Source organism: Tyto alba, unplaced genomic scaffold, assembly GCF_018691265.1.
Source record: "Tyto alba isolate M040663 unplaced genomic scaffold, T.alba_DEE_v4.0 Super-Scaffold_33, whole genome shotgun sequence".
NCBI classification, from domain to species: Eukaryota; Metazoa; Chordata; class Aves; order Strigiformes; family Tytonidae; genus Tyto; species Tyto alba.
The window spans coordinates 10,409,602-10,435,143 of record NW_024881308.1 but is presented as its reverse complement, the minus strand read 5'-3'; the positions used below and the strand labels follow the sequence as shown (position 1 = coordinate 10,435,143).

Here is a 25,542-nt window from a genome sequence, read left to right as displayed (position 1 = left end):
CTTCTGTGAGGATCCACATTTCAGAATTAGTTTATTAAAGAGCGAGGTCACCGTGATTAATTGTACAACCAGTATAACTTATTTGCTGTGCTCGATAATTACTGTTTTATGCTTCTGTTTGTAGTGGATGCAAAGGCAAGTGTTGCACAGGATAATGTGGCCGTTTCTTCCCCAAAGACAATGGAGCAGAGCCCCGTTCCTGACGCGGGCGGGCAGAGTCTCGGGAGCGCTGCCAGGAGAGCTCTGCCATCTGCTAAATCCCGCTCTGTCTTCGCGTTTTCATGGTCTGTACCAGGGCGTACTGAAGATCCAGCTACAGATTCATCAGTTGGATCGGCGAAACTTGATGTCAGCTCAGAGGCGCCTGGAGTGAACAAAGCACCGAGTGACAGCGTGGAGGTTCCCGCAGCAGCTGCGTGGGAGGAGGGTGCAGATAAAAACCTGACCCGGGCCCCGCCGGCGGCATCACTTCGTGACATCGATCTCACGGCATCAGTGACACCTGAGGGAGAGGATGCAGCAACCTCAAAGCCAAAACAAGTAACCTTCTTTGACAGGATCTTCAAACTGGAGAAGGGAACGGAAAGGAGTAAAACGCAAATTGATACCCAGGAGGAAAGGCAGACTTCAGACCTTCCTGACGGGCACATCACAGCGAGAGAGGCTGCTGGATTACAGAGCACATCAAACAGTGTCCCACAGGGGAAGGCAAGTGCTTGAGTAGGAATATCCATTTCACTCTTAATGAAACCTCTTAGGAACATTAATAGCGCAGGACGACTTGATGCCAGGATGGATGGTGTGAATGAATCTGTGTTGGTCTTAAAATTACTGCAGATAACCCCCCGCAGGGGTCCTGGATAGAGAGGTATGGGAGAGAACCGATGGCGGAACAGTAACAGCTCTGGTGTCTGCCTTGTGACTAAATGCTAGCATCTGACCTTGAGTTTTTAAATTCATTTGTATTTCTCTGAAAGGTCCGGGCAAGATAGCTGTGTCCATGCTCCAATTGCCAGGATGGTGAACAACAGCCAGCTACAAATAAAAGCAAAAATACCTGAAAGTAAAATTGTTTCTTATACTTTAGGAGCTTGGAGTTTAACACTGGATGGTTTTAAAGTTCTTTAGCATGTCTTCTGTCGTTCTTCAGACAGTCACTCTTGAGCAACAGCTGCTTGCCGCATACCCTGCGTTTAAGAAATACGCAGTAGCAAGTTTTGCACTCTTTAGCTATTGTAATTTTTTTAGTCAAAGAAACATGGTCCCTTAGAATTGATTTTACAGGATGAGAATGCAATATAAGAAACTAAGTAACTTCTCTGAGAGCACACTGATCAAAGAAAAGAGCTGAAAATGGACGAGTTTAGATTCTACACTTTCTCTGATGTTTGATATCAGCAGATATACTGTAGGATTAATTTTCAGGTAATTAACTGCTGAAGAAGTCCACCACCTGGGTGGGGATAAGTGGCTTAACTCTTACTAGTTCTGCTGCAGAGGTATGAGTATACACTAATTGGTGACCTAGCTCAAATCCTGTCCAATGTCAGGAACAGGAGGGAGTAACTAGCTGCATGGTGTCCTCATCAGAATCTGTGTAAATGCTATTTTAATAGTAACTGCTTTTACTGGCCTACTTCAGGCTTACAAATAAGACTGCTGTATGATCACTAGTGCTTTGAATAATGTTGGATGAAGTTCAGAAGATGTTCACTGCTTGTACTGATAACATTGCAGGTTGTTCCCAAGAGTCTCTTTAATTTCTATTCTACCTTGTCTTCTCTATCTTATACCACCTCAAATTTGAAGATCACATATCTTGTATAAATTTACAAATTGTAATCTTTTTCTGAAGATTATTTATAAGATTATTTATAAGAATAAACAGCTGCATTTTTGACCATTCAAAAGTGGCACCTGTCACATATTTCAGACAGATATATATGCACATTTAAAGAATCCGTAGTCTAAACCTAGCGGAATATCAAGTCATTCACTACATAAACAGAGCAGGGTGAATAATTCAGAATGAATAATCTATTCAGTGAATACTGGTTCTTCTGTTTGTAGCTTATAAGACTGAAGCTTTTCAACACTGTAAATTCCTGCACATATTTGACTAATACACAGCAGGTTTTGTCTGTGGCTCACAAGAGTTGTTACTTTTACAATCAACTGCAAAATTCGTAATTTCCTATTTTGCTGTGATTGCAAACTGCAGAGTGTGAAAGGTCACAGTTTGTGGTGTTGTAGTACAGTGTGAAACTGTCTGTAATGAAATAACAATCTGAAGTAGCTTTAACCAGAAGTGGGAGATAAACATTTCGTGGTAGCAAATAGTCATGTTGCGAATCCTCAGTAAGCAAGTGTTTGTAGCAGCAACCATCAGGGACAGGACAAGATAATCTAAATCTTATTCTCCCAGGTCAAACAGATACTAGAGGCATTGTTCATTCAGATCAAGCTTTTTTTATATCAATAATGCCATGCTTTCTTATTAATTTTGAGTTCTGTTCCAGTCTTCAGCTTATACCTATCCACATCCTGAACCTCACTAATGGGAATAATCTGGAAATCCCAGGCACTCATGAGTTGTAGGTTATGTTTGGAATGTGTGTAAGTGTTTGCAGGATCCTAGCCCACACAACAGCTTTTTGGTGGCTGGGGGCCCACTTGAGGACAGGTCTTCTGTTTAACAAAAGTGCCTGTACATCTTTTGCATGTGTGCTTAAAGCTGTACCACTGAAAATCCTTGAGGACTCAAAAAATCGGGGTTCAAGCTGCTCAGTGTAAATTAGTGGCAGAACTGTATCACAGGGGAGAGTGGAATTTTAACCTTATCCTTAAATTTCTGGACTATAATTTTTGTTTTTCATTCTTCAGATATGAGAAGGAGTATATGTTGGGCACAGAGAGGAGTTAAGGAGCTATCCTGGGAAAAATATATGAAGTAAAAACTTCTGATGTGTTGCCAAACTTACTATAACTCCATTTCTAAAACAAAGGCTGGGGCTCTGCCTTGAAGCACAGTTGTCTTCTGTTCCCTCTAACGCTGTTAGTTCTCATGTAGGATGGGAGAATGACCAAGTCTAATTTAATTGCTGTTACTGTAGTAACTACAAACTGTTACCAAATAATCGTACTAAAAATCCAGCTATTGCTGCCAACAGTTTCTTTTTTCTTTTTTTGGTGGATTATGACTTGTAGTATCTGTAAAAGCTAAAAGCAAAGCAAAGTTTCCCTGAATTGAGTGCCAACACAAAACAAACAGCATTGCTGGTAAGTAAGAGAGAGGCTCCACAGTTGTAGCTTAAGAGCTGCACAAACATTCTGTGTTTGGTGAGCCACTCTTTATTTTTGTGGTCTACAAAACTACATTCAGAACACAGCATAATTAAAACAAGGACAGAATTCATGAATTCATGAAGCATTTACTATGTAAGCCAAAGAAAAGATAAATTATATGCCTGAAATGTTTCACTGAGCCATGATTCATACAAACAAAAGTGCTGGCAGGAATGCATTCTTTTGATATGTTTTTCTAATGACTGAACTGAAACTACAGTATAAGTAATTTAGGTGTTTATTACCACCAAATTTGGCTCCTTAAATAAATGAATTGAACATTTATATAGTATATGTTAATTTCAAATACTGACTTTCTTCTGTTATTTCTAGAGGTTTTTTCATTATTTGCCTCTGGGGCTTTGCACAGCATATTACGCAGTGAGCTGCTACAGAGGTTTTTGTGGTTACTTGAAAATGTGGTATCATAGGACTCCACGTTATCTCTCCCTGATTTATATGCTGATGGCCTGAGTCTGTGCTTCATCCTACAGCAGTATTCCCACAAAAGCACAAAATTGATCATGGCATCTATCAAAGTACAGATTTGAGCTGTATCTTGGTAGCTAATGATAACCTTGGCTTGGGAATCCTGGAGTCGGGTTCCTTGTGCAGTGGTGGGTCATCATGGAGCCTGTTTCTCCTCTGCAAGGTGGAGTTCAGGGGGGTTTCAGATGGTGTCATGCCTCCAGCTCTGCCCAGTCTGCGGCAGCTCTCACTGCTGCAGGGCCAAGCGTGGCTTTCGCAGGGAGATGCCCCAGCACAGCCTGTGCTGGTGCAGTTGTCCCAGGTGGCCGCTGCTCCTGTGAACAGCTGCTTGCTCCAGTGCTTAGCAGAGAGATCCCTTCCTCCAGAGTGCAGCCCAACACCAGAGCTTGGGCTTGTGTGTTTTAAAAAAAAAAAAAATGGTTTGTTTATTTTTGTTTGATAGCATCAAGTACTTCAATTATGAAGCTAGTTTTGTTTAGCAACATATCTTCTGCCTCCCGCTGCTTTGGTCTTTTGCCTCACGCCTTTGTTACTGCTTTAATATCTGAAATAGAGCCAGCATTTTTCACATGACCAGAGCTCTTTAGACAGCATCCCTGGAAGCAGGGCTGCTGAAGCTGGCGTGGCCACGCATGTTCTGCATGGGACATATTGTTCTTGGAGCCACTCGGGCCTGTAACTGGCAGCTGGACAAAGTGGTGTGTTAGACCCTTGTAAGAAACTTCTAAATAGCCTGTTGAAGCACTCTGAACTACTGTGCTGTGCTTCTTCCTGGGTAAACTTGGAAAATGATGGGTGGAGAATTAGACAGAAGTCTGTTCTTGCAAGTAAAACCCTCTGTACTTTAACTCCTTAAATGCTGCACGGAGCCTGGCTACTCAATGCTCACCTTGCCTGATGCCAAATTTACCCTCAGAAGTTTTAAAACATTTATGCATCTTTAGTCTACTCCTTCCTTTAGTGATCTACAGAAATGTATGTCCTCTGCAAATCCTATGCAAATATTGCGGGATTTTTAACTGCCCGTACAGGGAAAGGTTCTCAAGAGTACAATTTTATTTTAACCTTTTGTAGTAAAAATGGCACTGAAGAACTATGTCTAATTGGCAGGTTAGGAAAAAACCTTTAGAGTCACTTAGATCTCCAGGCAGTCTTTGAGAGTAGTGATTCAAAGATGCTGTTTACCAGAGACACGGCTCATCAATTTTATTTAATTTCTCCGGAGTAATCTGGGCATCTAGTATCCTGCCTGTTCCTCTTGTCACTGGTTCCTAAGTGACCAGATGAGGATTGGGGATGATAACTTCTGGTGAGGAATTATGGCACTGCTAGGATTGTTCAATAGTGTCTCAATTTCCTGCTAAAGTCAAGGCCACCATCATGCTAGGCACAATTTAATAATAACTGACAGATTTAGCCTTGCACTCTACAATGTAGGCAGATAGACAAAAAGGAGGAGGATTATTGGTAACTCAGATATTACTAGCCAGATGTACTCTTACATATTATAAAAGGAAATGCTGCATGGGACATGAGGACTTGTCTCAAGCTGCTCTCACTTGCACAACATTTGTGTTGGCTTTACCTGTGCAGGCTCAAGGTGAAAGTGGCCAGAATGGCAGGCAAATTCAGCATAAAACTGGTCCAAGTAGAGGCTTTTTTTTGAAAAAAGCCAGACCCCTATTTAGGTGCCTAAACAGAAACTGAGTAACTTAATATTGCGTACTTGTGAGTGCTTGAGCACTGGAAAACAGGTTTTGGGCTCTGGGAACTGTAATTCCAGGAAGAGAGGAAGCAGCTCCATCTGGCTCAGAAGAATTATTTTGGGTGGTTGTTTTTTTCCTTCTTCTAATCTGTGCCATGTTTGTGTGTGTTAGGTAAAAACTAGTTATGGAATTGCTTCTGATAGTATGTATTCTGCAATCTTTGTATGGTACAATCAGACACTGAGGTGTCAAAGGCCAAACTCTCAGTGTTTGTTCCTATTCACAAGTTCAGTCTTGAAAAGAGAAAAGCAGTGTTGTTTGGGATGCTGTGTGCAACTTTACTTGTGTTTGTTATACTTGGTAGCAGAGAACAATGTTCCTCCAACCAACAGCAAATGCTGAATATATTAGAAATGAGGGGAAAGAGATGTATAAATGCTCAATTGTTCTGAATACGTAGGCTGGAGAAGTATGGTTGGAATTAGGGCTGTGACTCTCAGAGCAACATAATGCAAGTCACAAATGTTACTTTTGCATTCCACTGGAAATTAAGCAAGCTAGGACTGAGGAAACTCTGCCCCTTTTTTTAGGAGATAGATGACTGCAACCAAAAAGACCTACAGCAGGACTCAGCAGGTGTCAATGGTCTCACTGTTGAGCAACCTGAAAAGGCAGAGATAAAACAAGAAAACCTCCAACCAGCTGCTGCAGTAGATAATTCCGTCATGAGTTTCCTTAAAACACTGGTAAGCTTTTGCTTTCCTTTTTCATCTCTAGGCTATGCTCTAAATTCCTTGTGAAAATCCCATGTGGCCATGTTGAGCTAAATGTAACATGTTTGCTGTCACGGGCACTGAGAAGTAACAAAGCCAAGCAGATGCCTTGGAGAGTGACCTGGGAGTGACAGAGATGTGTAGGTACAGTGCAGTTACGATCAAATGATGATGACCTACCCTGGAAACTTCCTCTTCTGCATAGATGCTTGTAGACCTGGAGGTATTTATCTGTCTTAAGGATTTTCTGCATGATGAAACTTTATTTTTTAATATCTCAAAGTTCATTTTTATGGATTAATTGGATGTGTAAGCCTGAATAATATAGCTTTGGTCCAGATCTCATTTTAGCCGTTGACTTTAAGTTGTCCCTGAGAAACGTTTATATTATAAATTTTCCCACGTAGGGGGGAAAGCAATATTTGTACTTCTTTCACCTTAGTGCTAGAAAACTGCTAGTTTCAAACATATCATCTTTCAGATATTTTGAAAGACTGAGTTGGGTGTGACTGTTTGTTTTTTCTCAAATACATTTCAGGTCTCCCCAAGCAAAGCTGAAGCCAAAAGTGATTCTGAAGACAAGGTAAGCAGATTCCTCATTCTGTCACTGGTCACTAGATGTTTTTGACATGGGCATTTTCTCTTCATTGTATTGCTTTTTCTCCAGTTGATGTTATCATTTGATGCAATTTAAAATATTTTTCCCCTGAATAAATTTGAAAGGAAGATGAGCATAAACAGTGCAATTCTTCATATCATATGTTACAATCAAGATGCGAACTGTAGCATTTTCTGCAAGGTTGATGACGATCTGGTAACACTTCTGGTTGTTACTTTGACTTGTCCTTGATCTAAAACTACAGATCCCTGCAGTGAAATCCTCCTGAGTCCACAGAAGACTCCATTTGCTCACAGAGCCGCGCAAAGCTGCCGTTTTTTTTCATTTCCAGTTGTGTATATACACGTCTCCTTTATCTCTTCACACCTGCTGAAGGTGCCACATCCCCATGGGGAGGACATGTGAAGTCCCCTGGCCTGTGGCAGTTATGGCCAGGTGGGCACAGGGGGTGGGGACAGGAGCCTGCGCCCACCCTCCTGCCCTGCAGCTCTACTGCTGGGTCCCCCCTCGGGATGCAGGAGGGAAGGGTGAGGATCAGCTTCTCACTGAAACTAATAAAAAGCAGAAGGAGATACCATTGTTTCCTCTCTGGGACTGTTCTGGCTGAAGCAGCCAGTATGGACTGTGCTGCAGTCGGGGCTGATGGGCTGTTCCTGTGCAGCAGCTGAAACCTCAGGAAGATGAGGGAGATGCTCTGAGCAGGACTGGGACTTGCAGGGAGAGCTGTCCTTCCCTGACTGCTCAGGATTCTTCCCTTTACACGCAGAGGTGAAGATCAGGTTTAAGTAGGGTGAATTAAACACTCAAGCTGTTCTAATTAGGCTGACTGCAAGTGTGTGTGATGTTCCCACTGGGAACTGAAATCTATATCGACTGTACAGGTAAAGAACCAATCTGAGAAATGCTGTTCCATGTAACAGGCAGATGGGCCTCTTGATTTTCTTTTTACAAACCACTTTTTCTTTGATTCCACTAGCAAGAGGAAAATTGGTTTTAACATCCATGAGCATAATGGTCCTTTATGTGAATTCAAAAAAGCGTCATTATTACAGCGTTCATTTGCTATTAGAGATATTGAAAATATTGGATTGACCCAATTTAACAAACTTGGAAAAAAAAAAAAAAAAGTAGAAAAACCTAAACTATAAAAATCTTAAGTTGTAAACATAATCTTCTAAACTGGGAAGATGTAGGTGTTTAAAGACATCTCTTTTCCCCTTTTTTCCTCTTCTGATATTGCCAAAACTTACAAAAAGCAGAAGTGAGAACTTGTATTACACTGCCTTCTATCTTCTAGTGTTTCAGTGGTTTACAGGCACATCACTGCCTGCATAACGGGGAACTTCCAGATTAAATGTCCTTACACATTGTTATAACAACAGAAGTTTTTCTTGCAATGCCTGTGATATTTTAACACATGAAGAATAAAGAGGGCTTTCCATGTAACTATTAAGTAGCCAAATTCACTATGGGCATGAACATTTTTGTTTTCTAGCCTATTTTTCATCCTTTTTGTCCCATTTGATTTTTTTATATAGCCTAATACTAAAGTGAAATCAGTCTTTCCAGAAAGCTTGGTGAGTACATGGGGGATACACATCACTCCTTGATTATACCTCAGTAATTCTTTAAATTGTCAATGAGGGCTAAGGTCTTCCAGGATATCCAGAAAAGATAGTTATCAAATTGCACTGTTTCAGTGAGACTTGCAGCTCTTTCAACAACTTCTGAAAAATGCAGTTGTTCAGTCCCGTTTGCATAACTGACTTTATCAAGCGCACCCATGTGCTGCTACAACACGTGACTGTTGGTATGGGTGTACTGTAATTTGGAAACATATGTTGTTTGGGCTTGGTTTGCTATCACACCTGTGGGGGTAAACAAATCCAGATGACAAGCAGGATATGCAAACTCATTATATAGAGGTTAAATGGGAGTTGTTTTTTTATTAAGAATTCCTTTATCTTCACTATCTTCCTGATACAACGTATGATATTTTCAGCATATTAAAGAAAAAATGTTTAATTTATCAATTGGCATACAGAAAAGCTGCAGATTTTTCAGCTGCTAAGTATAATGAAATATGGGTCACTCTTCCCCTGAGAAATAACTTCTGTTTTAATGGTAAAGAATTGTTCTTAAATGAAACTTTCCGCTTTGTGCAGTCTGAGCTTCTCAAGCGCCGTGGGGCTTTCACGTGGTTTGTCTGGCACTGGAACCGCTGTGCCTTTGCGTCCTAGTCACGCTTTCATTTTGGCTGCTCACACACCCCCTTTGCAGGGAGGAGCTGGGTTTTATCACACAAGGGCTGGTACATTCCCAGTGTCTCTCAGCAGTGCTCTCCCATGGCAAAGAGGACAGACAAGCTTTCTTACAAATCTGAGAAACAGCCAGGGGCCACTCCAGCTTTGCAGAGCATGGCAGTGTACTCTCTCCTGCTGAAACACAGGGGGGTGTGGCATCAGCAAAGCTGAACTCAGTGGTTTTTGGAGCAATGCGCTGTCATCAGCGATGCCTCTAGCTGTAATCAGCTGGCTAAAGACATGTATGCTTTCCACAACCTGGGCACACCCTTAATGATTGTCATTTCATCCGTGTAAACACAGGCGTTTAATATGTTGAGTCATACTTCCCTGGATGAACTGATCCTTTGCAAATTTATATTAACTGACATGGCATTCAGATCAGAGCTGCCCCCAGACCGTATTTCTGACCCTTCTGTAGCAGATCTGGACTTGTTCCTGCACCACTGTTCCTTTGGGAATACTGAGAATGGGACAGAGTACTGCAGTGAAAATTGGCCAATTTTGATGTGACTGGCCACAGCCTCTTCATAGTACAAAGCAATCTAAGAATCAGGTAATTGCACTGGATGAAATTATCTTGAGACCAAGATCTCAACTTCACGTGCTCATGTGTTACATTCTGTATTCTGGACCTTTCCACCTGCCCTGTTAGTTTTGGTCAACCACAGTGCTTGATACTTCACATTGTAAGTACTGTAGGCTGACTCTTTGGTTTGGGTCTCTTCACACTTCCATAGTTCCTGGAAATTTTTGTCAATTCATTTTAAAGCTTTTTATTGATTGGAAGCTGGTTTTTTTTTGCCTTGTTCAAGTGTAAAAAAAACAGAATGAAGCTTGCAAATGGACAAGCTAATTACCTGGAGGGTGAATGCTTGAGCCATTTGTCATTGAAATATAATTTGTATTTCTTCACTATATATTGACCTGAGTCTTAATTAAATCAGGAAATAAATTGCCTAAAGGAGATCAGAATGAAGTCCAGGATACTAGTAAGTAGTAAGTAAAAAAAAAAAAAAAATAGGTAATTAAAGGCATCTCTACTTCTTTGAAACCTGACACTGAAGAGCAAAGAATACTATCCCATATTAATTGTGATTAGTCATATGTTATGGACATATGTACAGTGCAGTTAAGATAAAACAGACTCTTGGGTTAACTTGTTTGTATGTTGAAGCTCAATTAAGCAACCTTGGATACTTCTGGTTTTCTGTCTCCCCACCATTTTACTACTGGAAAGATGAACACAGTGGGGGAGGAAGGAAAAAATCCCTATTGTTCATAAGACGAAAACTTAAGCTTTTTCCCTACACTGATAAATCCAGAAGGCTGTATTGAAGACTGGGGTTGACAAGAGGGGGACAACAGCAGTGACTTGAAGACAGAAGTTTTGAGGAAATAATGAATTACGATATTTAAAAAAAATTTTCCGATGCTGTGAAAAGTTAGATGGAATACTTTAGCAAATGTTACACAAGTTTTTCTAAGACTTGTAGAAAAGCCATGTATTTGAACAGGCCCACCTCTACCCTACACAGGGTAACTCAGTCTGCATTGAGCTGCAGGTAGTCAGCTACCACATTTTAACAATGGCCTGATACTGCTATTTTCCCCCATATAGATATCTATCAATATTTCTTTATTTTATAACCCTTTGTAGTGGATTTTTCAATGTGCTGCCTAACTTTTTAGAGATCTAGTCTAACGTCAGTGGGTGACGATTCCCATAAACAAGTATCTCCTGTGGATATTTAGGATGGAATGAAAAGGAAGCAGTGCTCATTCAACACTTTCAGTATCAGTTTATCATTATTATTTTTCTCATACTCTCATTTCTAACTAATTTCATGAACATTTGTGCAAACTTGAAATGTTTTATTTAGCATATATGAATATTCATATTTCTTTCTTCCTAAATAATGCATTATGCAAAACATTTTAAAGTCCCTGTAACACTGCAATAAAAAGAAAGACGGTATTTTCAAAGATTTGTATATCTGCCTATATTAAAATAATAAAACCCAAATTCAGTTGGTTACTTGTTAATTTAAAATACAGAATTCTCAGTATTTGTGGGAGTTTGGTCTCAATTTAATTAATATTTTAGGGGGCAAATTGGGGTTTAATTTTGAGTCAGTGGGATTGCCCTCGCTTTTATATTTATTTCACTGCTCCCATGAAAGAAAGTCTAAGGAAAACTGAGTAATCACTCAAAATGTAATTTGTTGTCCAGGGCAAAAAGGAAATGTTTATTTTTAATAGTACATGTGTGAGTATTTGACTGTCTTTCATGAATGAAATAAACTTCGCAATAAGTACTCAACTTCAAATGCTGTTGTACAAAAGGGATCGAAAGCAGAAAAAGGCCATGGTGGGCAACCTGCTCCGAAGACAGCGGCAGAATCCCAAACTAAAGGAGCCAAGAAAAAGAAGGCAGAGAGTCCCAAGCTAGGACACAGTACATTTAGTAGACTCTTTAAGCATAAGGTCTGTATGAATTGCTAGCAAGAGCAGAACCCTGAGCAGCAACAGATGGCTCCTGTCCTTAAAGTTATTTAATTGGTAACTAAAATCAGCATCTGGCCAGCTGTGCAGCGCTCTGAAAACTAGTGCTGTGAGCATTTCTGTGCCATGCACATCTTCATGTGCAATGTTTCTCTCGTTATACCATCTGTGAAATCAGGATTCTGAAACAATTCTTGTAATGTTCCCTGTTACGTGCTTCCCAGTTACACTTCACTAACTCTGACTAAACTCCCCTGGCCACTTAAAATAAAAGGTACTGACAAACAATGAATTATGCAGAGATGAGCAGCACCTGCAATTACAGAACAGGCTTATGAATTCAGTCCAACCCCAATTAAGGCTTTATGATCCATGTTGCCCTAACATGTACTGTTGTGTGGCTAAAATTGGTGATTTGGTGAACTGCAGTACCTGATATGGCACAGAGCGCTCTGGAACATGGAATCTCCTTCACAAATAGTTACTTTTCACTGAAAAGAAGAAAAGTAATTGTTGACTGAATTCTAAGTTTAGTTTGGTGGGGAAAAGTGGTTTTCAAGGATACCTTGGAGCTGTTCAAAAAGTATACTTTTTGTGCAAATGGTTGTTTCAGAGGACACTAGCTTTTATCTTAAAAAAAAAAAATCACTGAAAAATTTTGGTCTCAAGGTCCACATTTGGGCATTTCTGCATTCTCTAAAGATAATCTGCCATGATGTTCTGTGGTAAAGCAGCAGAGAATTGCAGCTTTTCAGCCTAAAGAATGCAGAAGCAGAGACCCCTCCACTGTGGGAGGAAAGTGATTAATATTTAATGCTCTCTCAAAACACCCACATGGAATTTCTTGTGAGTAGGGGGCTTTATAATCAAGGACACAAGGCAAAGGGAGTTCTTGAACATATTTTCAAAACAAAAATCTATTTTCCACTGTCTCATTTTTGAGATAATGTCATCTGCATAATACTGCAGAAATAATAATCTTCCCAATTATTTTAAGACTATAGTTCTTGCCAACAACTTAAAGTTAAGATCTCATCTTGTATATACTACATTGGTAACAAATAGTTTTGATATTTAATAATATTAAAATTACTTGTTTATAATGAATTAAGGCTTCCTGGTAAAAAAACATACCTGGCTAGCATTTTTTAATATGCTAAGACAAAATCTTCAGTTCAAAATCTTGCAATGAGTTGTTGGGAGAGATAATTGGTTTTCATTAGTCTATTTGATAGAATTTTAAAGACTTTTGGTCTGGAATGAGAGCAGTTATCATGAAGGAATGCAAAAGCACTAAATTTTTACACCAATACAATCTGCCTTAAAATGTCATTACTTTTTAAATAGTTTTTTCTTGTTTTTAAGTTTATTTTCAGTTTTCTTTCCATGTACAAAATACAGAGGCAATAACTGAGGTATCATTTATGACATGTTAAGAATAAAGGGGATGAATTAAAATGGTGCCAACAGTTTGCTTGTAAAGCTGATTGAAAGTGGAAATTCAACTCAGAGAACTGATGTGACAGGCAAGCCCTGAAGTTATCACCTCTAGTAAAAAAGTAGTTTTGTTTCTCTTGATTTGAAATGCCTTAGCATGATGTGTCAACTAGATTAATAATTAATTCCTTTATCTGGAATTATCGTTTTAATATATGTATTCATATTTAATTTTAAGCACTTCACTGTCTCTTCTGAAAGTTCTTTCTCTGCAAGTCTTCCAAAATGCACTTCTTCATACCTTAGTTAAGAATAGATTATTTAACAGAAACATTGTTTTTCAGTGTCCTGTGTTTACATGAATACTAATTTTAAAGCAACTTGTGAAGGCGGTTTTCAAACAGCAATGTGCATCCTAATATAAATCCACAACATAAGCTGATGCAATAAGATTTGGCTATATGACCTCAAAGAGTTTGGATGGCATTTGGAAGTTGGATCTCTGTTCTTTTATTCCCACTCATGTCTATTTGCCTTGCATTTCATGCCAGTTTTTCAGTATAACTGTACTGATTTGTGGAATTTTAACTTGGTAGAGATGTGTTAATCATGTATTTTCAGCTTTGGTACTGAATCCAGCTCATGACATTACACTACTGCTTACCACTTGCTCTGGATCTTGTTCATTAGAGCTAACCACAAAAAAAAAGTTCTTGGCTCCTCCAAAATAACTCTCACCTATTCTTTCAATAAATCTGCAAACTGTGTGGCAGGCTTCCTAAGCCCAGGGGTGCTGGGCTCACATTTACTTGATTTGTGGCTTGCTGTTCCTCTTTTTGCACAGCTCTGATAGCAGCTCCAGCATAAACTATGCTGGCTGTTAGGGTCAGTAGATACTGGTATGTATCACTGGCCAGGAAGGAACTTAACAGGATCCTTCCTGGCTTTGTGTATTTTGATGAAACCAGAAGACCCATCACTGTGAATGATTTTTTTCACAAAAGAGTAAATTCCACCAAATGCACAAAAGTGTGAGTGGATGGACTAAACCAACCTCCAGCACCTTCAGAGCTTCTCTTTGTAGAGCTGCAACTCCGGCTTCTAAGTTATAAAGGCACTGCTGCTCTGTGCACTTGGTTTCCAGGCAGTCATCTGCCTACATTTTGAATCCCTGAAAGCAGAGCTTCCAGCTCTGAAGGTGACATTAGCATGTCCCTGACTGGTATGCAATTCCCCCAGTGGAAAAGACGCAGCTCTGGCTTGTACGTGTGCACTGAAAGTTGTACAATGCAGACCCAGCTCAAAAATCTCTGGTAATACCTTAAAACCCTGTGTAATGTCTTACCTGAAGAAACTGGGAATGCATGTCTAAATACACAGTTTTAAAAAACAAATTGAGGGCAGCAAGCATGGCAGCATGAGCACAAAGCAATTCAACCCAGGGCTGCAATGCAACTGCAGGTAGGATATGAGCTGGCAGTCCCTTCAGGCAGCCTCGGCTCTGCCAAAGATCAGTTTCCATGGTTGCAGGAGCCAGGACTTTCACAAACATTCACTAAAAATAAAATAATTTGTGACACACACAATTCCTGAACTGTGTAACTGTGAGTACTGACATTGGCAAACAGACTTGTCTTTGTGTTTTGTTTCTCTTCAGGCTGCAAAAGAGACCCAACAGACAACTACTACCAAAGTGAGTAGGATGATTCAAGTTATCTAAATGAATAATGCAGTCAAAGGGTAATTATTCTCACTGTCATTTTCAGTCTCAGAGACAGTGTTTTAATTCCTTTATTGATTAATCATCTCTGTTATGAAGGGTGGGTTGCTGTGTAATTTGCTTCCTCCGTTCAGGATGTTACTTTATTTGAAAGGACAGGGATGCAGCTCATAAGCTGCACCTTATTGCCCTGCGTGTCCTGTGCAGTGGCAGCCAGCTGTGCACTCACCTCTTGTACCAGGCGATGCCTGAACGTGCTGCGAGTATCCTGTCATTCACATGGTTCCAATAGCCTATGTGTTCATGTTTCTTTCTAGAGCACCGAACAGCAGCCTGTTACCTCTATCAAATCAGACAAAAATGTCCCTTCCTCTCAAGAGCCGCAGACAGCTAAGCAGAATGCAAAAGCGCCCGAATCTGCATCCCAACAGCAGGCAGTGGCCAGTGAAGCCCCCAAAGAGGTGACGAAGGAGAAAGCATCATCCACCCCTTTGCCACTGAGCAAGCTCTTTTGGAAAAAGGTATGTCTGGATTTCAGAGCTGATCCATCCCACGGCTCCACCTTCATACAGCGTCCAGAGTTACAGTAAACTAGTCAAATCTGCAAAGCTGAGCATATCCCACATGCTAAATACATGAGGGACATAAATGATATATGCAGTTACAAATGCATATGTGAGTTTTGTCAGGTCACATATACATGTGGCTAATAATGGCAGTTAGATGCCTGCAGAAGAATCTTATAAAACTGTATAGTCTTTTAAACCTGTCTACTGTTTTTGAATTATATTAAGGAAGAAGGAATATTAGTCTGTAAATTCAACATATGTGTTAAAAATCCCACAGAGATTATAGTATTCTTTACCAAAATATATAATTAAAAGAGATATAGCTATAAAAACATATTTTATTTTTGAGAACTGCTTAATTTAGTTCTAAATGTCTGAAAACCTGGAATCTGGTGGGTCTATCCTTACTCAACAGAGTAAGTTTCATACCAGAGTGGATCAGTTTTTAAGTTTGGGGATTGAAGTCAATTGCTTGGGAAGACTTTTTTTTTCCCTCAGGTTAAATAATAATTTCAACTAAAATTATTACTAACTTTGAAAACATGTTTCCATGATCCTTAGTGGTTTACAAGCTGAAGGCTTATTCTTTTCTTGTTTCATTTAAGAGAAGAGCTGTATTAAACTTTACTGAATCACTGTGTTGAATAACTGCTGCCTGGGCTTCTGTTCAAGTTCAAATCCCAGAAATGAACTGCTTCCAAACACACAGATGCTGAGTGACTAGTCCTGCAGCTTCTTTAGCTGTATTTTCCCTACTGAGCAGTGATACTGGAGATACAGTTTGGGTATATTACATTTAAAGAAAAAGAAGGTGTTTAGATATTTACAGAGCAAACATGCTTGAAAACAATCTCAGCTTGAAACGTTTGTTACTTGGGACTTAATTTCCTGTGGAACTGGGTGAATCAGGTACTTAGAATGAGGAAAGTTGTGAAGAAGAGAGAGAGGGAGGTTTTTTATATAGTTATTATTACTACTGAAATCTCCTCCTCTGTCTGAGTAGTCTGGCTTATTTGAAAACAGAGAAGAGCAGGATGTATGCTGAACATCAGGATGAAATCAGGAAAAAAAACAAAAGAGGCCTTCTGGCAGATGGTTGTATGCAGTTTCAGTGTAACATTCAGAGTAATAAATCTGGTCTGAAGTTCAGTAATTTCATAATGAAACAAGGTTTTCTATGTTTGAAAAAGCACATAAGGGAACATTTTCTTGCAGGAAAATAGTGAAAATCACTCCCATGGATGAGAAATTGGTGGTCACTGTTTAAATAAATAAATAAATAAATCTATTAAGCTTTCGGTCAGACTTCAAAACCTTATTTTGAAAGATTAACCCTAACTAATGTTAGTTCTAGATATTTTACTGCTGTGTATAATGTAGGTTCTGCCTACAGTGGACACCAGCTCCCCATACCTCATATTACAGCTAAGCTAAACTAGGTCTAGGTACCCACCCTGTGTTTCTTCAAACTTATAACAATCTTCATGTGAAGTCCTGGGATCTCAAACATCTTAGGGGTATAAACCTTGTACCAAAAATGTCTTTCACTTCTGTCTATTCATAATGCTGGGTTTAATTTATCCTACATCATCATCAGCTGCCTACATCAATGAATGGGAAGTGTTGTAGAGAACTCCCTGAAATTTCAAGAAGGTTTTGGTTGCTACCAAAAATATTCAGGGCTAGTTAATTATTTATGAAAATGCACTGGACTACAATAGTATGTGAAATCTGAACTTTGTAAAATGAGCCTATTTCTGCTTTGTTAGAACTTCTTGAGTCTGGAATCATGCTGAGACCAAATGTTTTTCCAAGTTTTCTGGAGTAAATTTATGCAGTAGAGAACTGAAGTTTGTCCTAAGAACTTAAAAAAAAAAAAAAAATCTGCTTGCTTGAGCATTGAATCCTTGCCTATAAAAGGCTGACGTTGCTTTACTGGATTCTCTTGACAGAGAATAATATCACATTTCCTTAAATGAAAGACCCTGGTGACCCAGTCAGCTTGAAGCTAAAAAAAATGAGGATAGATGTAAAAAAAAAAATCCCTAGACTACAGGTTAGCCTCAAACTCAGCTTGGTTTGAAGATTCTGTCTTCTTTTTATGCAGTGATTTTTATCTTTCTTTCTGGCACACTTAATATACTGCCCTTTTGCTAAGACAGAGAATCGAAGCTAGTAACTGTTCCAAATAGGTGTATAATTCAGTCATGTACAGTTTTTCTTTTGAACTAACAAATAGCAACCACCACACTCAATAGATCCAGGATTCTCTCCTTCCAGGCAGTCTCTTAAATATCTATCTTCTGATGAGCTTTCACTTCAAAGTAAAGCTAATGAAGTGCCTGTCAACATATTGCAGTTAATGCTGCTGCTCTGACTACAGAAGAATAAATATGTAAAAGAAAAAGGAAAAAAATCCTTATTCAACTTCTCAGATGGAAACCACTTTGACTGTATTTTCCCCCACTGATCAGTCCACACAATTTTCATAACCATTACTCAAACGTTTCTCACACTAGCAGGTTTTTTTGCAAATACTAAGGAATACTAATAGAAAATTACAGTTAATAAGTTCATATATTTGTGTTGGAAACCTGGTTTCAAGACCTTGTAGATATTTGATCAGGGTAGAGCAGTATGATGCTTCATTTATATCTGATCAAAGCATGTCAGTAAATGATGGAGGAAAGCGATTGAAGGAGTATTATTTACACTGCTCTGTGAATGATCTTTAAAAGCATATATATTTATTAAAAACTAGAATTTTAAGCTGTTGTAATTCTGTTGCCATACAAACACAGAAAAAACATCCCCTTTTTACTGGGGGGTATTTATGCACTGATAATACAAACAGCAAACTGGTTAGCTATTAAGTGAAGCAAAAGAACACCTTTTATTGCTGAGCCTACAACCATACTCTGCCATAGGAAAGCAAAGATAAATATTTGGGTTGAGCATGTGAGATAAATGTTAAAATCACCCAGGACTTACCAAGTTCCTGCAGTAGTTTACCTGCTCCCATCCTGGCATATACCACCTATCATGCAGGAGTAATGGAGATTCTGGCCATTTTTTTGCTGGGTACATGGATAAAGGAACTTGAAAGAGAATTCCCCCTGGTTGAGGGAGTGGGAAGGACAATAAGCAATGGGCTTTGGGGGGCCATTTCACAACCTGACTACTGGCATAGCTGCTATCCTTACAGAAGGGAGGGGCCTTAACCTCCTCAACCCAGCAAATAAAACCAATAGGACTTGTGAGTCAGAACCATGCTCCTGGGCTGTGTACAGACCAGTGCGGTTTAACCATAAACTGACAGTGGTTAATAGTAATTGGTAATAATCTGAGCTGTTACAGCTCACAATCTGCTGAGTGGCACCTTCAGGCAGCAGCTGGAGGTCACAGAGGGCTTCGGGGCCGGGGGGGGAGGTCCGAGAGCATGTTGATGGCTGAAGCTGAGCTACCTTAACTGCAGCTACCTCTGTCATCTTTGTCTTGGCAAAGGAGGGCAGAAAGATGGGTTAAAGTCTCTCTAACCCTCCCTGCTTCCTGCCTGCGAGTTTTCGAGCAGCAGGAACAGATCTCAACCATGACTACTCTTTCAAGTGGAAATTTCTTGAGCAAAAGGTCATCTCTCATATATATTGTTAAGATAAAAGCTGCTTCATAAAGAAGGTATGACCCAGGAAAAACACAAGAACTGTTCCTTGAGTCTAATGAAATGCAGTGGAGAGTGCCAGTTCAGACTCTAGCAGAAGATCAAAGCAGGGAATAGTGTTTACCTCAATTTTGACAAAAGAAGCAGCATGCAAGAGGAAAACTGCTACCAAAGTTATACAGGTCACAAAATAAGTTGCACTCTCATAAGGCAACAGTCTGTATGGTCAGGAGCCTAGATAAGAAAGTGGTGTAGTAGTAATTCCCCAAAACAAGAACTAGAAGAAGATTCAAAGAGTATATACAATCTTTCCACCATAACTGTTTCAAATAAGATTATTACTAGGAGAAAACTAGGGACACTGTCATTTAAAAGATGGAAAAATGCTTCCCAAATATAGTGAAACAGAGAGCCTTGTAAAAAGTAAAATACTCTCCATGGTGCATTTATTACAATTTGTGTCTAAGGAAACTGGAGGCAGAATTTGGATCCATTAATCCAGCAACCTCAGTTGATATAATTTATAGGTATAAGGTGATAACTTAAATTTATGAGAACACTTACGCATTAAAGGCTCATGAAGCTGAAAGAACTGGACTGTTTGCAAATTATTGTTATATACAAACTGCAATGCAGTTTTGTCCTAAAACTAGTCACAAAGCTTGACATAATTTTTGTCTTTCTTCTAGGTGATGTAAAGAAGTAATTTAGCCTATTGCTCTAGAGAACCATTTAGGTTAATATAACATCATTCAAAGTTTATTAGCTTTTTATCTTTGTCAAGCTCTTCCTACTACACTTTCAGTTCCTATCAGAAACAGCTTGGTGATTCTCTTCAATGCACAAATGGAAATTTTTCTTTCAGTTTCTTAGGGGAAACAGGAACAAAAATTTGAAACTGTTCTTAAAAGTTTGTCAGAAAACCTTCTTAGCTGAAAGGGGTTTTCCCTTTTACTGAAGGACCACACACAGGCATTCTCTGCATCTTTGAAGTACACAATATACCATGGTCCTGTGTCATCAGCCTCCAAGAATCTGCCACCTTGATCAGTCTTATTTGAGAAGAGGATTTTGTGATGCCTCTAGAATTTCCTTTTGTCCCAGCATATCTGAATATCCTGATCCGATTGCATGGAAGTTGTGGAACCTCCAGCCTTGGAGATACTAAAAGCTCAACTTGACAAATTCCTTAACAACTTTGAGCAGGAGGTTGGAGTAGGCCTCCAGAGATACCTCTGAGATCATGAAATTGTAAAAGAGAATCTTCAATGTCAGTTAATTCAGTCTTACAGAGGGAGATATGGGGATACAAGAATGATTCCTGGAGATAATTACAAGAAATTCATCATAACATTTTTAATAGAAAGTCTAATATCTCAAACAAGATAATCTGTAATTTCTGCAACAATTTGGATATGCCTAATAGTACCAAATTAAAGAAACTGCATAGGTACATTGGATATCTAAGTTTAAAAAAAAAAAAAAAGGTAAAAATAAGGTATTCTAAATAAGATTTAAACTTTCCTGAAGCCTCCTATGGAATCCATCAAGAAATGTACAAAAAGCCACTTTTAAAAAAATCAGTCTCTCTGAATAGTTGACTATCACTTAGCTCTTTATTTAAATAGACACTACTTTTCAGAGTTTGGCATCTCACCCCAGGATGCATTTGTTATCAGCAGTGACACTAAAGCCATTGCATAGACATAGCTTGGGAGACAAAACTCATTTGTGTAGCAGCTGTAACAGCGTAGCAGTAATATGATCCCAAACTGTAATCTTTGAATGATGAGCTCCCAGAAGCTAGGTTGCTTCTTTATTGAGCCACTGTTTCAACTCATGCAATGAATCACTTCCTTCAAGCAAATAGATGGTGAATTGATTATATGTATGTGTGAATAGGCAGAAATATAGATTAAAATTATTATAAATTGATTATCTCAAAAATGTTCATAAATATAAATTAAATCTACAATTCCATGGGGAAACGAGCTGTGCTGCAGTCATCTCAGGCAGCAGGGGACAAGTAATATTTATTCCTTCATCATTCTTCTCCCGCCTACCCCACCTCCAAAATGTTAGTTTCTTAAACAAAAGAGGGGTAAAGAACAAAGCAAAATATCTCATGCTGTTGAAGAAGTCCATGGTGAGACCCCATCTTGCGTGTGGGGTCCCCTTCAACTCAGAATATGATAGAACTAAAAGGTATAATACTGAGAGACAAATGCATGAATATATTGAATGGCTTCTGTATGAAGAATTACATAAATCAGGATTTTTTTTTTTTTGGCTCAGGAAGGAGTTGGCAGAAAGCAAGATGACAGCAGCATACAGAATGACTACTGTAACATAAAAAATGAACAGTCATTGCTCAAAATAAAAGCAGCAGAGTATCAAATAAAATTATGTGGTGACAAACAAAAATAAAATACTTTTTAAGAAAAAAAAAAAAAGCATATTTTATCTATAGAATCCTTTGCCACAGGATGCTGCTGGATGTCAGAAATTTATACTCAGAAAATGTTTAGCTGAATTTATGTAGGAAAAAATCCATCAAGAGCTATTAAACCAAAGAGACTACACGGGAATCACCAAGTTAATGACAAAAAGACAACTGGAAAAGTATATGAGGGCAGTACTACTGCAAGCTGCTGCTGCAGGAGGCATCTATTTTTTGCCAGTCAGGATCTGGGGTGGGATGAATCTTTGGTATGGCCTTTTAAATTGTTCTCATGTTCATGTGGCTAAAATTAATTTGGTCAAAATAACTATGAGTATGAATTACATGTGAGTTCTTGTAAGTACATGTAAAAATTGTGAAATATCATTCTGAGGTTTATTTACAGCAGTTCTTTCCTATAGTAACCACAGTGTACATTTCATCTGTAACTGTGCTGTATTTTTAAGCAACAGCATGTGTTGAAATGCCAGTACCTAAGGTAACTGCTTCTGGTTGATTCAGTATTGGAGGCTGAGAGTGTAACTTATCCTGCTTTTATAATGTTCTGCACCTTTCTGCAATAGGCTACAAAATTATAAAGGACTTGATTCAGGTCAAATTACTTGGTTATTAGCATAATAACTTCTTTTGATGGCAGAAAGGAAGATACTTCTTTATATAGTTACAGTGGGATGGGAATTAATTAGTGGTTCATGAGGGCACAGAAAAATGTTATTTACCAGGGCATTTATAAAAGGCAGACTAGTCAGCTAAGGAAATACGTGTTCAGCCTCCTGCCCAGCTGTGCCTCCACCTCCTACAGCAGAAATGTGCCTTCTGTTCACGTATTCTGCTCTGAACAGGTCTTGTTCAGTTAAAACATATTGAGCATTCCCAGAACAGCCTTGAGAAGGCTGTGGAATGAGACATGCAGGAGATTAATCAATAAATCTTACAGGGATCCATATTTCCGGGGAGTTTACAAACCACATGCCTCTGGTTGAAGTACTACTATAATAGAAGGAACTTTCCTGTAATTTACAAAAGCTCAGTGGGACCCAAAATCCTCCTATAAAGGCAACATTGCTGAGTACCCAGCAGCTTTTCTTGAACTCAAATGAGGGTCAACACTATCAAAGAGGGTGACTGTGACCCATGGGATTAGGTGAAGTAATAGATGAGCTACTTAACTACCTTGTGCCTCAAGAAGTCATTTATATCTTTGCAATTGGGAAGAGGAGCTAGCATTGCGAACGTGACCAGCCTGAGAACACCGTGCCTGGGACGTTGCACTTCTGTATTTCACTAAGGGTGCTAAGCAGAGTTTTAACAATTAATCATGTCCATGGTGTTTTAATGAACCTTGTTCCTGCTTTTGCGTGCAAATTCTTGGGTATGATCCTTCTCATTTTTACTGGTTTTACCTGAGCGTCATCTACTCAGGGCACGTATTATTGTATATAATTTCATTTAAATTTATTTATTAACTTGTAATCAAAACTAAACTGTTGTGTTTGGAAATGGGCACTGCAATTCAAGAAAGGCTATTTCTTCAATTTAAACAAGCGCTTAAAATCCCACCATTTTACATACTTTTTGAATTGGGATGAATCAAATTCCTGAAAAAAAAAGTTACAGATAGTAAAGCTGAGAATGCTTTCATGCCACATTTGTTCCCAATGTAGCAATTTGCTGCAGTGCTGAAGTACTTTGTAACCTCTTTAAAAACAAACAAACCAACCCCTCACTGATTAAGGTCTGAATGTTTTTTCCACTTTCTCAATATTTACCAAAAATAACCCCAGAACGCATCGGAAGAAGCGGAGGTCGTAAGCAATGAAAAAGCCGACGCATCTTTAGAAGCTGTGGCTCCTGATAAAGATGAGAGGAAGAGCCCAGAAGCCACAGAAGTGAAACCTAGAAGAGAGGAAAGTAAAACCCCCAAAGCAAACCTGAGGAAGTTTTTTAAACTGGTAAGCAAGACGCTCCGTTTCAAGGGTTTAGAGTGATGTGTTCATGGCGAGGCTGGGTGGCAATTCTTGAAAAAAAATGTTTTGAAAGTAAGCGTCTAAGCGCGCAGCAGCGCAGCCGCGGCCTGTGCGGGCCTGTGCGTGACCCCGCGGCCCGCGCCTCCCGCCGCCATTTCGCGTTCTGCACCTCCCTCTGGCGGCGGCTCCGGGCACGACCCCGGCCCCGCGGCCGCCCGCCGCCCGGGCACCGGCGGAGCCAGGGGCCGTGACTGCCGGCCTGCAAGCCGGCAGCTTCACAGCCGCCTTCCGCGGGGTGAGGCCCGGGCGGGTGCCCCCAGACGAAACCACCTACGGTTGGCCGCGGCGGCGGCGTCAGCTCCGTGCGTGCTTCAGGGAGGTGTATTTATAGTAGCAAAACTTTTTTGGGCAACTTGTGTAGGTTAGGTAACTGGCACATAAAAGGATACAATTGCTTTTTCAAAAATGTTATACGTTAGATGGAAAAAAAGGCACAAAAGTAGTATCTAATCCTCCTTCCCAGAAGAAGACTGGAGGGAAGACAGAAACCGCTGAGCTGATAACATGTCTGGTGTCGTCTTGTGGTTATAGGTATGAAGTTATCCTGATGGATTTGTGCACGAATGACAGCCAGACAGTATTCATCAAAACAGTCTAGAACTAGAAAAGTGGCCAAGAAAGAAAATAATTCAAGTCCAGAACTTCTCTGATTAAAAATAGAAATCCTCCATACACATTTGTAAACCTTGCCAAAACAGATCAATTGCTATATAAATCCCCAAGGCCTGCTATAATTTTAATCAATGCTGTTTTATTTTCAGGCAGCTATATGGTGTGGGTTTCAGAGTAGCTTATACATTAAAATGTGAAAAATGTAGTTTCTTGTAACCCAGTGTAATAAATAGCCCAGGTTGTCTGCTTACAGGTATATGCTGGTACATACAGCTGTGAACCATCACCTTGGCAAAGACTAAAATCTGTGAGACTGTAGAAGGTACATGCAACAACCCAAATCCTGATTGATCTTTTATTTCCAAAAGATTGGTGTTTCTTTTATTTTCAGTTTGTTAACCTCAGTCCAACCCACAATGGGTGCAGTTACTTTTAGTACCTTTACTATGTAGCCACTCTGGTGTATTTGAGGATCCAAGCTAAAATTCCTAATACCAGCCAAGAACTGTGCACCCATCATGCCTTTAATTCCACACAAGATTTTACAAACTTAGTTTGGAAAAATCTCAAGCTTATTCCTAAATCTGAGGGGACTTGTGGTTATCCTGCATAGGGGCTTGTCACCATGGCACATGCCAGGTGTGCAGAAGGTGACTCGGGAGCAGTGCATATCAAACCCTGATGTCTGTGGCAACCATGACTTCAAATCATGCCACCCTACCAAAAAAAACAGCACTGATTGAAAAATAAAGCTGTTCCACACCCATCTTAGTCACCATGGAAGAAAACAGAGCTGTGTTAAAAGCAGTAGATATAATGGTGCTCTAATCAGAACAGGGGTTTAGTCCAGATTTTAGCCTAGAAAGGCAGAATGAGTATGTAGGCAAACATCTACCCACATGGGAAACATAATGGTATTAACTGTGTAACTGGTTTTGCAGCTTTTTGAAACCTTTAGTATTCATCTGCTCTACTCTTGGCTATCAATTTCCAAACAGATTGTGGATTATTTTAATATATTTACTGTCCTTGAAGTACATCCCAGGATGTTTGCTTTGAATAACTTTTTGATTTCTGGATCAGTGCCATGCTGTTGCACATAATTGGAGCTATGTAGCTGCCCTGCATCTTCGTGCCAACTGGTCAATCAGTATTTCTGATTCCTAAGGCAGACAGCAGGATTTTAATTCACTGCTAAACGACTAGCTTCTGTAAAGCTTTTGAACTAGTGGTGAATGCTGAAAATGCATTAAATGTATAAGACTCCAACACAAGCTTGATATTTTCACAGGAAAAGGCGGGGGGGGAAGCTCCAGTG

General features: G+C 39.5%; 1 protein-coding gene across 2 annotated transcripts in view; it reads left to right on the top strand.

The window, feature by feature from the left end:
• The window catches only part of BCAS1 (brain enriched myelin associated protein 1), a 55,511-nt gene that overhangs the window by 15,532 nt on the left and 14,437 nt on the right, over window positions 1–25,542 (top strand). Inside the window, exons 3-9 of one of the 2 annotated variants that reach the window (XM_032993584.2) lie at window positions 125–708; window positions 6,131–6,286; window positions 6,852–6,896; window positions 11,582–11,722; window positions 14,835–14,870; window positions 15,215–15,418; window positions 23,370–23,537. In XM_032993584.2, coding sequence (XP_032849475.2) covers window positions 125–708; window positions 6,131–6,286; window positions 6,852–6,896; window positions 11,582–11,722; window positions 14,835–14,870; window positions 15,215–15,418; window positions 23,370–23,537 — 1,334 coding nt within the window. The remainder of the gene's footprint in view (window positions 1–124; window positions 709–6,130; window positions 6,287–6,851; window positions 6,897–11,581; window positions 11,723–14,834; window positions 14,871–15,214; window positions 15,419–23,369; window positions 23,538–25,542) is intronic. The other variant, XM_032993586.2, reaches the window with a different exon arrangement.